This window comes from Agelaius tricolor, unplaced genomic scaffold, assembly GCF_023055355.1.
Source record: "Agelaius tricolor isolate 1412-34295 unplaced genomic scaffold, bAgeTri1.0.p SCAF_5, whole genome shotgun sequence".
NCBI lineage: Eukaryota > Metazoa > Chordata > Aves > Passeriformes > Icteridae > Agelaius > Agelaius tricolor.
Genome location: NW_027269265.1, coordinates 33,206,667 through 33,219,498, shown reverse-complemented (window position 1 = coordinate 33,219,498; position 12,832 = coordinate 33,206,667). Strand labels below are relative to the sequence as shown.

General features: G+C 40.6%; 1 protein-coding gene across 2 annotated transcripts in view; it reads left to right on the top strand.

Moving 5' to 3' along the window:
* The window catches only part of PLEKHH1 (pleckstrin homology, MyTH4 and FERM domain containing H1), a 73,100-nt gene that overhangs the window by 28,198 nt on the left and 32,070 nt on the right, over positions 1-12,832 (top strand). For both annotated transcript variants that reach the window (XM_071427108.1, XM_071427107.1), the window contains exons 3-5: positions 5,739-5,801; positions 8,861-9,010; positions 11,787-11,870. In XM_071427108.1, the coding sequence (XP_071283209.1) occupies positions 5,739-5,801; positions 8,861-9,010; positions 11,787-11,870 (297 nt within the window). The remainder of the gene's footprint in view (positions 1-5,738; positions 5,802-8,860; positions 9,011-11,786; positions 11,871-12,832) is intronic.

Sequence of the window (12,832 nt, the reverse complement as noted above, 5' to 3'; positions counted from 1 at the left end):
GGCAGAGGTGACTTCTTCTACTTTGCAATGAGTTATGACACAAAACCAAAAAATCTGCAAATGCCAAACTATCCAATATATCTGTTACTTGCAGTGAGGATTTATTTCTTGATTACAGTATGTCTTTGCTCTCTGCTTTATCAGTTGAGATGCAGAAATGTGCCTGTCATGGTGTAAAGTGGCATATAAAAATTAGCCTTGCTTACTGCAAAATCACCAAGTATTTGGACTCTAGTGGAAAACACTGTACCAGCAAGATTCTGGATATCTGAAGTGACTGAGACAACAGCGGAGCAAATATGGATGTTTTGGGTAAGAACAGCAGGATCATAACTTGGGTGGCAACAGAAAAGTATGGAGGAGTGAAAATTATGCTATAATGTTAAAAGCCCAGACAGGGATACACGTAATGCCATAGTGTTAGAATAGCACTTCATATCCAGGCAAAACATTCTGGGGATGCTGAAGAGCAAGGCCAGATATTTTGAGATCTGGATGTTAGAAACTTAGATGGCATCTGTGGTTTTAGAGACATCTTCTACTAATGTCCTTCAAGTGCCCTCGTGTGAGTTTGTTTGCATTCTAGAGGAGAGAACTGGTAAAAATCTGGATTTTATTGGACTTATTGGAGTTCTGGTTTTTTGCTTGTTTTTGTCATGGTGTGAATATTTTGTGATTTTTCTTAACCTTAAATGGTGTTGTTTTTCAATTAGAATTAACACTTTTTCACTAAATTTGTATGAAGCACAAATTTGTAGGTTGCTGGGGGGGTCTCCTTCTTTTTTTCAAAATGTGGCTTACATTATCACAGTTCAGTCCAAGATTGCTCAGATATTCAATTACTGTATAGGAAAGTGAGAACAGTTTACTAATGAAGTCAAAATCTGTACAGCTGACTGCAGTTCACTATACCCAATGACAAGTATGTTCTAAACTCACTTTTGCTCCATTCTGTATTATGTAACTTCTATGTGTATATTCTTGTTTGTTGGTTTTGGATGTAAAAACATCCAAGTGACAGCTACTTGAGAGTGGCGTAATTTTTATCCCTGCTTTCATTGTAATTACATTTTCACTATTGCCATATACTGCATGAGACATTTTTTCCACCCTTCATATTTTAAGGAATTGTGCAATTTTAAGCAGCTTCTTCATCTCCTCAAATTAATTTCTGAGATGGACCTTAGTGATTACTTACCTTGAAAAACATTGAAAGTGGTTGTAAAGTCCATTTAGATAAAGGCACATTGGAAAAAAAAAATCATGTATAGATGTGGAACTTTAGATGTGCTAAAGACAACCAGTATTCATATGCAATAGTTGTAAATTTGCTGCATTATGAGATCTGTGTCCTTGTGCTTTATTAATTTCTGCTTTGAGAAACTTCCTGACTACCCACACATGAGACAAGCCCACCTACCAGACTTCCTTATAGAGAACAGACTTGCCAGATATATTTTGACTATCCCTTTAGTGAAGTTTGTGGGTCATGCCAGAGAATTAAATTTTCATCTGCTTCAGGGGCCTGGCTGTCATTTATCCAGCCTTTTAGTCAAAGCGATGCTCTCTTTGCTGAGATTAAGGAGTAGCTTGGTTCAGTGGTCAGGTTATTCTGTAACTACTTCTACAGTGCTGTTGTAGCTTTACTTGAAGGGTCAAAGAGCTAACAGGCTTGCAATTCCTAACTCCAGATGTCATGTGGGAAGGGGAGAGCCTCAGCAGGAACCATGGGGCAGCTCCAGCAGGCTCTCAGACACACAGTGCTTATGCTGAACGCTTCTCTTGGGAAGTGTCCTGAGTCTCAGGTTCCCAGCTGGTCTGTAATGACTTGCTCAGAGAGCTTCCTCTCCTTCTCCTCAGTCACCACAGGACACCCCAGCAGTCACAGCAACAGGGGCCCCTGCCTGCGCTGCATCCTTCTCACCCTCACGTGGGTAGCGACGCAGAACCGAAGGAGATGCTTGGTTTATGTCTAGCGATGGCAGCTTCAGGGATTTTTGTCATACATTTTATAGCAACTGTGATTTTTAAGGTTTTTTTCCTCATTATGAGAATGAAGAGATTCAGATTTACTGGAAAGTCCTGCATTTCAAGGAAGGTTTTTTGGGGGCAGTGAGGGGGGGTGATCTTGGAAAAATGTGACGTCTGCACAGTTTGAAGCTGTGTGCCAGCCTGTGGTAAGCATTGTCTTGAGAGCTTCCCAATATGGTTTGCAGTAACAGGAATTTTTTTTTAAATACTTTTAGATGGTGAAAGTGAAGAGCAGTGTTAACAGGGGTGTGATACTTGCTTACCAGCTAGGTTGTCATAGGTGTGGAAGTGACTGAAGGGCTTGAAAACCTGATCCCCACATTTTAAATTATTTTTTATAACTAATTTTATTATTTCAAGACAGGTTTTACTATTTTAACTCGCAGAAAACTGAACCACTCATGCCTGGCACTGGCAGTACAATGTGCTCTAACAGTTTAAATACTTGAGATTTTTAAAATCTGCTTAGATTGAATAATCTAGATCGCTGTTCAGAACATGGGGAATTTAAAACCAAGTGTTTAACTGCCAATGCCCTAGTTCACATGGTGTGAACTTCCACATTGATAGCCTGGTCTCAGCTATCAAACAGAGCTGCCCAAGCTGCACAGAGCCTGGCTGGGGGTTGGTGTGGCAGAAGAGCCTTAGTCCCTGGTATCCCAGACAAAGCTCTGCCATCCTGCTGGACCCCACAGGGCACAAGACCCCTGAGTCCTACCTTGTGGACATTAGCAGGGATTGCTTTGGAAACAGGCAGTTGTTTTCACCCTATTTTTCTTGTACACACACAAGGAAAAGGGATACTCCTCTGCCGGTGAGTGACATAGCAGGCCATTGTCTCGGCAGCAAGTTGACCTGGTTAAGAGTGAGCTCTGGAGCAGAACAGCAGGAGAAAAATGAAGCTGAGAGGTATAGGAACTTTTTTCACTCAATTTTATGTAGCCTCTTCTGAGCCATCAGGAGAAGGAAAGCCTGCGTGAATGGTTGATGGGAAGATCTTTTGCAGTTTCTAGAAGGGCCATCTGGGTAACTTAACCTGCTTCTCTTATTTCAATAAACAATGAAGATTTGGAAAGAGGATCTTTTGTCTCATGCAAGCATGGCTATTCAACTGGTCCTGTTTCTCCCATACAAGCTGTCTGGGCTAGTGCTTGAAAGAAGAGTTCCGTGCATTTGGCTCACTTATTAATTTTTTTGTGTGACTTGGGTCACATTGCTTAGTAGCATTTGTCAAATTATAAAGCATTTTGAATGAAAGGACCCATGTAAATACCAAGCATTATTATTAATTCATTGAGGGATTTGAAAGAGCCTTACAAGCATGTATGTATTAAATCTGAATGTGCTCCAGTGCGAGTGCTGACACTGGGGATGAGTGAAATAATGATTTCATGTACACCAGGAACACAGCAGTTATTTAACAGTTCTTAGTAGAACAGCTCAACAATGTAGTACAGGAAATTAAGACAAATACAAGTTCATTTAAGGCTACAGAGGGAATTAGGGTGACAAAAGTAATTGATTTGGCTGGAACTTAGCCAGGTTGCCCTGCTTGCACAAGTTTCATAACTTTTTAGTGATCAGGAATGGTCCCAACATAGATTCTTTGTCCTGATCAAGATCTGTAACTGCTCGCAATGCAAAGGAACTGTTTTGGGACAACAAGGAGTTCTTCAGTCAGAGCAGTGCTGTCTTTGTAAAATAACCTGAGTCTTTCATGGAGATTGATCACCTTGTGGAGGACTGAATTATTAGAGGATATCTAGTTATTATTATTAGTTAGAGGATATCTAGTTATATCCTCTAGTTAGAGGATATAGAGGATTAGAGGATATCTTGGTAAAAAGGCCCAGAAATTCATCTCTGCTGTGAATGTAGAGCCTGTCAATTAATCAGAAAACTAGGAGGGACCAATGATTCTAAAACTACTGTCTTAAACACTCTTTGTTTCACAAAGCATGTTATGTATCCCCAATAGTTATGTTTAGCATCTTTCTTTTGCCAATGTTTTGCTGTTACCTGTCTGTGGTGATGACTGTCCAGAGACCAAAAGATAAATGAATGGGTACATCAGTATTCTGAAGGGGACTCATACTCGTGAAGCACAGACCACTGCTATTCGTGTTAGATTGCCTGGAGCTCAGTCTTCAAGAAGGCTCTTTGGTCAGAGCAGCTTTGTATGGCTGCAATCCTCTGTGGCATCTCTCTGTTCCTCTGCCAAAGAAGCATCCTTGATTTGGATATTAAGTTACAGAGAATGTTGTATTTGATTGTTCCACTGAAAAAGCAAATGTGAGAGGTATCATGCTAAATGTAGCAGGTTTTGATCTTCATGGTTTTAATTTATGTCATTGCTTTTATAGTTATGTGACTACTGAGGTGTCTACATGTATGTGCCTTTTGATATGTTTGCTGGTAGGGGTCAGTCTGCTCTTGTGTCAGTGAGAATGTATGGAAAGAAGAGTTGTCTTGCTGCCATATGAAGGAAGGCAAATGGAAACGGGAATGCTGCCACGTCCATTCTGGGTGATCAACCCAAGAGGAATAAGTCCATTTTCAGATATATTGGTTTGGTCCTGTTAGTTACCAACCTGAATACTTGGCTCCAGTGCTTTATCAAAAATGCATTGGAGAGAAAAGGAGCTTAGTTCCCTTTATAGTTTTTCTTCTTCAAGCATTATTCTTTTAATCTTCTGAAGGTTCTTCTATGTCATTCTTTCCATTGTAAAACATAAGTACAGCAAACTCCATGAAGTGTTCCTCAAATTTTGCATCTTGGTGGATAAAACTTAGTGTTGCTTGAAAGAAGAGACTTTGTATTACTGGGCTTAAATCTGAGACCAATTGAAGCAGGCCAGGTGAAGATGACCTTGGCAAACATCAAATGAGAGGCTAGGTTATTTAAAGAAAAATTTAAAACAAAATGAAACAAACAATTAAAAGAAAAGCCCCAAAACATCCCCCAAACCAACCACAACCCATCAAAAAAATGGCTCTACTAGTAAATTATTAGAAGAACCCCAGGTATATCTGAATTTTATAAGAATAAGTGACTTTTTATAAGAATGAAGCGACTTATAAACATTTAGAATAAAATTCAATTCAGTGTCCTTTAACTTGGATAGCAGCAATGTTCAGATGTTGAATCACATAATTGTCAGTTTGCAGAGCTCTTTGAAAAAAAAAGAAGCATTGGAAAATTAAGATTGTTGTTAATCTTGTCAGTTATAAGTCTATGATGCCTTTGAAGCCAAAGCAAAGTATTCAGTGGTTTTAATGTGACATTATAGAGAACCTGCTGTGAGCTTTCCAAGATACATTCATTTTTATTTACCATTGTGAATGAATCCTAGCTGAAATAAGATCAAGGAAGAATGGTGCACTGTAGACAGGCTCCTTGCAGGGACAGCCCACAGTGTGTAAATTGTAGAGATGAGGTCAAGACTTTGGCACTGTTCCTTTGACCCATGTAATGAATGATGAGGCTCACTAATGAGAAGATGGTTCCGGTGTATTCAGAGTAGGGCAGAACACTGGAAAAGGCTAAAGGCTTTTTTTTCTTGGTCAAAGCTGTCCAGTTAACTCAAAATATGCCAAAGATCTGTAAGCTTGCACAAATGCTGAGTAAAATATGAAAATATGAATGTCCAGGTGATGTTAATTTATTTTCTTTCTTTCCCCCTCTTCTTTCTTTTCTGTCTCTGAAGATGCAGGAATTGGAACAGAGAGTGATAGAAGCAGAGCAAAGAGCTGAGGATGCAGAGAAACAGGTAAGAGATTCTTTGATGGTGGCTCTGGTACAAGTCCAGCAGTTAACTCACTCTAAATTCCTTCCAGTCTAGCATACAGACAGCAATCTGCAGTGTTATTCCCTTCTAGGGAAACACTGATTTACAGTGGTGAATGGATTTTCTGGTCTACTTCCCAATCTGTGAGCCATAGCTGTGAGCAGGTGCCTGAATATGCTGAACCCTAAGTGAAAACAAGCACCTTACACCTTCCTGTCAGCTTCACAGCCCTTAGCCCCTCATCCATGATAGGCATGCTTGGTTGTGGAAAAGGAAGGGGATGTTGTACCTCAGGATTAAATTGCAAAGATAAGGCTGCTTGGCAGGTCCTCAGGAAACAAATACTTAAGAGTACTGGTGAGGACTTGTCTACAAGTAGAAAAGGTTCTGTGAAAGAAGCAGGTTTTGCAGACACACCCTTACCACTTGTTTTGGACTTTTTAGTAATTACTGCTCTGGCTTCGGGGCCCATTGAGCAAAACAGTAAGAGCTGAATTCATTGTCTATTGCTGTAATCATCTAAAAATTAGACATATTGTCTAAACTAGTTCTTCTATGTTTTTTGAATAATGGAGAAGTGGAGAGAGATATTCAGCTTGTGAACAGGCAGTAAAAAATAATAGACCTTTGAGAAGCAGACATTCTGCACTCTAAGGAGTATTATAGAAACAAAAGAACCAAGATGAGCCAGGTGGTTTGAGCTCTTGGATCACTGCAGATCACTGCTGAAGGGAAGGCTTGAAGTGAATGAGCTCCCTCCAGCTGGACAAGAGCTGCAGGACTGAGCACTAAGTCACGGGTTGAAGGGCAGAAATAAAAGTCACACAGCCAAGAATGACTGTCAAAGATGAATTCAGAAGTGAAGGACTGAATAGGCAGTGACATAACACATGGGAATCAAGAACTTGGAGTACCTGGAAAGGTGTTCTGTCTGCAGAACATATTTTTCCCCACCAGTTTGATATTGACATCAAGATTTTTTACTGACCGGCTTAATTCTAGGAAAGATGCTACGTCTTGACACAGTGCTGTTGGCTTCTATGCTAGACCAGCAACTACCAGTGAAGAGCAAGAGTTGTTCTTGAGAGTGGTATCAGTAAGTTCACACCCAGCCAAGACAGGCAAAGGGTAGCACAATAGAGGCAAAAGTGACAGCTGTGACAGCGCCATCAGGAACTACAGTGATTGTCACTGGCCAGTGAAGGTTTCATACCAGCGGACACCTCAATGACAGGAGTAGAGTGCCCAGGATATGATAAGATGCAATGACAGCAAGGGACAGGATGGAGAACAAGTCAAATCCATTCCAAGAATGGGCAGAAAAGGGAGAACTTGGCTGGGAGGGTGTAGCAGAAATGAGGGTTGCCTCCACTCACCTGCCACCAGCAGTTCTGTAGCCATATGTTGGCACGTCCTAAAGACTAGCAACCCCTCGATGTTTCCACCAGCCTTATCCACATTCAGAGATAAGTGTTCCTAGAGAAATGCTACATTACTGCCTGACAGCCTGAAGAAGTGACAGTGTAAGAGTAGGACCATTCCCTTCCACTAATGAGTACATTCACCGTGAATGAGAGGCAGCCAACAAATGAGAGGGCTCCACATCAAGTGCAAAATCCCTTGTTATCTTTCTCTCCAGGAGTCTGGGGGGTTGGATTTGTTAATTCAATGGACTCCCTGTAGCTGCCAACCTCAATTAAGGAAATCACATGTTTGCAGTCCCCTCGCTGAGCCTCTAGTACAGAGTCAGCATTTGGGCATCAGACAGGAAGGAGGGGCCATTTCTTTTTACTATAATCACCCTAAACTCTAATGAAAGCACATCCGACTCAGCAGGCTTAGTTTTCTGGCTCAGATGTTGGGTGCTTACCTTTCTGATTTGGTATGAGGAAGAGGCAGTTTGCTTCTCTGCCTAATACAGGCAGACAGGGGGACAAAACACAGCTTCTGCAAGTATGGAGCATAGGCTGCTCAGCAGAGCATGACTAACCCTCTTGCACAGACTCTGTGAAGTGCTCACATTGCTCCCTGCATTCTGTCTTTCTGGTTCTAAGTTCATGCTAAATTTATGGTATTTGGAGTTGGTTTCTTTGCAGATTTAGCTTCTTTGAGGTGTGTTGGAACCAGAGATTTTCCCATCATCAAATCCTGCAATTAGTATGTTTGAGTTACATTGAAGGGATTCCATTCATCTTTAGAATGAAGTCTTATAATCCATTGTAATGGAATGAGGTAATGGTAAAATGCAGTGACATTATTGAGAGACAAAGCTTTTGGAGAAAGTAAAGAGATTTTTAAAATGTGCTAAAAACCTAAAATGCTTCAGTAGCCACTGGATTCTAGTTGATTGAAACTTCATCTGTAGTGAAGGAGCACTACAGTGATCTTTCTCTTGCTGAGATGATGAAGTCTTGGCACTGGCAGGAGCTCAAAGACAGTCAAATCTTTTGAAATATCAAACATTGTAACTCCTTAGCAGGTCTGGAGAGAAGACTTGGCAGAAAGACAGGAATTGCCAAAACAATGTCTCAAGCTGGGGACAGGAGGATGAAGGACCTCCATAGTACATTTTCATATAGAAATTTTAATCTGAAGTAAATGGTCAGGGGTTTTTGGTATGTATCTTGGTAGTGAATGAGATAAAAAACTGGCCATGATATTGCAAAGGAGAAAGGTGAGATGTACCATGTCTGTATGAGTATGGAGGCTATGGTGCCTGTATGGTGTCTTTGATTAATAATTTGATTGTAATATCTCACAACCCATGATGCATTTATCTGCTCGTGGTTCAGTTTGCATCTGTTATTGCTTCAGCATTACAATGATCCTTCCACAAATGTGAATATAAACTAAGTGTGACCTGAAGGATGTTGTGGTTTTTGATGTTTTATTTTTCCTTTCCTGACTTGAAAAATAAGAAACCCACAAATATTCTCATTTATTTTCATTCTCTTACCAATACACAAGCAGTTCCTTGATTTACATTGGTTTGTTTTGGTGGTTTTTGGGTTTATTCAATTTCCTTCTGATTGCCATTACAGGTCAGAGTTATGGAAGAGAAGATAAAACTTGCCAATGTGAAGACTGGTGAATCTGACAGCACCCTGCACAAGAAATACCAGGAGCTGATGTGCACAATGCAAGCAAAGGAGGATCTGATCAACAAATTGGAGACACAGCTAGCAAAACAGGTAGGGATATTTTCTACAGGGAGGCTTGCAGATTTCATGAGTTAGAGGGATTCTGTCATGTATATTTCAAAGATAGGGACTATGACTCATTACAAGTTAGTCTCTCAGTTGCCTCCAGATCAGCTAAGATGATGCCCAGCCCAGTGCAAAATCCTCTCTTTCCTTTTTGGACAAAACATGCCCTCAGCTTCAGCAGCCCATGTCTCTTCACCATTGGAGATCAGTCAGTTTGCCTAAAGGCTTCCTTACGTTGGTGCTGAGACCCTAAATTATAATGCTACAGCCTGGTCACAGTTTTTCTCTGGCTTTTTACCACAGTGATTGCTTTGCAAAACCATTGTGTAGCCCATCTCTGTTCATGCTGCTTCTTGGGAAGGGTCTTTTCCCAGCCTTCAGCAGTCCTCCAGCATAGTTCATCTCTTGTCAGGTGTCATTATAAAAGAGCAGCTGTTTCTCAAGTCTCTCCCTTTTTCAGTTGGTGGAAGGAAGGTGCTACGTTTCCAGCAGATGTATTTCAGTTCTGGTAAAGGCCTTGCCCTGTGGTTTTTATAACATGAGGAACGAGGTATTCTTATGCGTTGTTAAGTAAATAACTTAAATAAAAGTAAAATTTTACCAAAAAAAAAAATTACTCAGCTATTTGAGTTACACTGAACTAATTGCCACCTATTTCAAGGGCTGTCTGTAGAAATCTTGTTCCAGCAACAAGAGGCAAAATGAGCTTCTAGAAAGGAAAGCCAAAGCTTGGCAATTCCAGACAAGAAATACTCATTATCAGAGTCACTGGTTTTATTTCAGAATGGGATGAGATGGTGGCAGGGCTAGAAGGTTACTAAGGGTCCCTGTAAGGCATCCTGTTTGTTTTCACTGGGATGGGAAGAGCCATGGAGTTCAGAGCATCATTAAGAGAGCACTGAGGTCACGTCTGGGCCACACAATAGTGTGGGACACTAAGAATCTCTAATTGCTTTTGAAACGTAAAGCACAATAACTGCATCTATGGCTGCTGTGCCTGAGTGAATTGGTTCTGCTTAGAGGCAGGGCTTATTGCACATGGTGACAATGCCGTCATCGTGTCACTGTTCTGCTTTAGAACCCTAAATAAAGTCTTGGCATTGCAGTTCACATATAGTGTAGTGATCTGAATCTTTTATCTCTTGGACCGTGTTCCAGGACAAGTCCAGGTCATTAGGGATTCAAAGCCAGCTTCCATGTGATGGACATTCAAAGATGGTAGACCTACTATATGTGCTAGATCATTTCAGACCTGTAGGCACATCTAGTATGCTAACTCCTGCAGAGGTTGAGACTTGATGATTAGGAGCACACACCGTCATATAAAAGGAAAAAAAGAAACCTAACTAAATAAATCTTCTTCTTGAAGCATCTGATTTGATTGCTTTTATTTCTTTATGCTCAACGACAAATGTTATGGCTGCCTGAAATGTTGCTTTAAAGTATGCTTCGCATACTTTAAAGTCAGCGAACATACTTGAATAAGAGCACTTAAATGTGCAGTTGTAGTGATAAATAGCATGTGGTAATTAAAAGTGTGAAAATGTCGGGAAAAGATGTGAAAATTTGGGGAATTTTGCGGGGTCTCTTTATCCATGTGAAAAATTTAAAGTGGGGGGAAGGACTGACATTTTTTATAATTATAATTGCTGGCATTATTTTACTTCAGAAAAAACAATAGAACAGGGAAACCACCAGCTGCTACCAGAAGGCATTACCTTTGCCCCTTATTTGGAGAAACCAGGGCTGATGTGACATGCAGCATATTGTCCTCCTCTCTTCCTCCCTCTGTTGCTCTCGGAACTGATTTCTTCTTGCAGTTGTTTAAATCATTATGCAGTTAGGAGAGTTTTCAGTGATGTTGCTTCTGATGAAGCTACACAGAAGATAAAACAGAAAGCTTCAGGTGATCATAATGTTAATTCAGCATCTTTCAAAGGAGATTTCCAGAAAAGTTAAAAACACAGCTGAGAAAACACAGCTGCAAAAATGATGTAGCAGTATTACCCAAGCAGATACTTGGGGGAACAATGGTCATTGTGCAAATCAACAGTATTGCCATAACACCTTTGTGTGGACTAGAACCTGTTCTAATGGATATGTAAACATACAACCACTTATAGCATCTGAAATCCTCCTAGCAGATCTTAGGCATGATCTTGATATTTTTCAAGGTCAGGTTGTGGAGCTTTTTTTTTTTTTAAATTTACTTTCTCAATGAGAATATTGTGTGTGTGTGTGTGTGTTAAATTTGTTGTTGGTATTTGCATCTTGTGCACCTTGAAAGTCCACTCTAGACTCATGCTTACAGTATCTGAATCCCTTTTGCTTGGAATGATTGGTATTTTACAAATCAGTTATAGGCACTGCTTAATTCTTATTAGCTTTGGCCAATAAAGTGTGTGTAGGCTAGGGGAACACTACAGATACTCAACAGCAAACAGCAACATTGCAAAACCATCTGAAACAGAAAAAGTTGCAGATTCTACTCAAACTGTGGTAGGTTTGTTACCTGACCTGGATTTTGCTAATACACAACAAACTTTTGAAACTTCTGAATTTGACTCTAGGGACCATGTAAGACAAATTAGAGCTTGATTTTTTTCAGATGCCAGCTGAAAAATTGTATCCAAATAGCAGTCTCAAATCTTATGTCTGGAATGGGATCTTCTGTGTTTCAGTCACTCCTGATGCAGTAACTCACTGAGAACAGTTGTACTCTCCTAATGCATCTAATGTTGGTTTTGGTTTTTTGGCACAGAAACAGCTGAGGACTGAGGAAGCCAAAATTGTTCAAGAGAAAGCTGCCAAGATCAAAGAGTGGGTAACATTTAAGCTCAGGGAGGTAAGTCTCTGGCTTTCTACCAGGTTTCAAGGCATGTGAGTAAGTACATGTGGCTGCACTGCCAGGGGGTTCCTACATAGGACAACAGTCTGGGGACAGTCAATCTGCCACAGGGGCACTCTGCTTGTTTGGCCCTGCACATACTCCATTGTAGGGCTATTTACTTTATCGGGCAAACTATAGATGAGTGTTAAGTCACCAGTGCCCAAAAGCAGTTTCTGAAGATTGACTAATCACAAGTGTCTTTCACCTAGCTTTCTTTTACCTCTCCTTCTTTTCTCTGTATGCAGTTTCTATTCATTTCTGACAGAGCACCTGTTACACAAACGTGTCCTTTGCTCTTCTATAATTTACCATCTCTGACTAATGCTGTTTTCCTGCTGCTCAGTATTTTTTGTCTCTGACCTCTCTGTTCTATCCATCCTGTGGATTTATGCCTCTATCTGGTCCTACCCTCTAGAAAAACAAAGACAGCAGTGGGTCAGCATGCAGTTTTAAAGATGGAGTAGTAGTTTTCAGCTGGGAGTGGGTAGCCTGGTCCTTTATTCCAAGTTAAAAACATGTATTTCCAAATTTATGAATTTGGGAAAGGGAATTTGTTGGAGTTAGGAGAAGCATTCTTTGTGGGAACTGATTATGTTGTGATGTGACTTTGTAATGTCATTAGATTGCCTAAATAATCCACTGAACTCCTGTGCTGCTTCTCTACCCTGTGTGAGATAACTTAAGGTGCATTTAGGTTACCAACTGGTGCAGCACAAAGGAGGAAGCAGGGAGTTTGATTTGATGTGACCTGCTGTGAATCCAGGACCATACACTCACACTTTACTGGCAAAGAAGTTTGTGCCAGATGCTGATTCAAGGTGCATAGCATGCACAAGTGGATCACTGCCAGTTGGAGAACTTGGCATCTGTGTTGCCAATGGGTTACTCTAGACAGCACCGCAGGTGATTATTTCAAA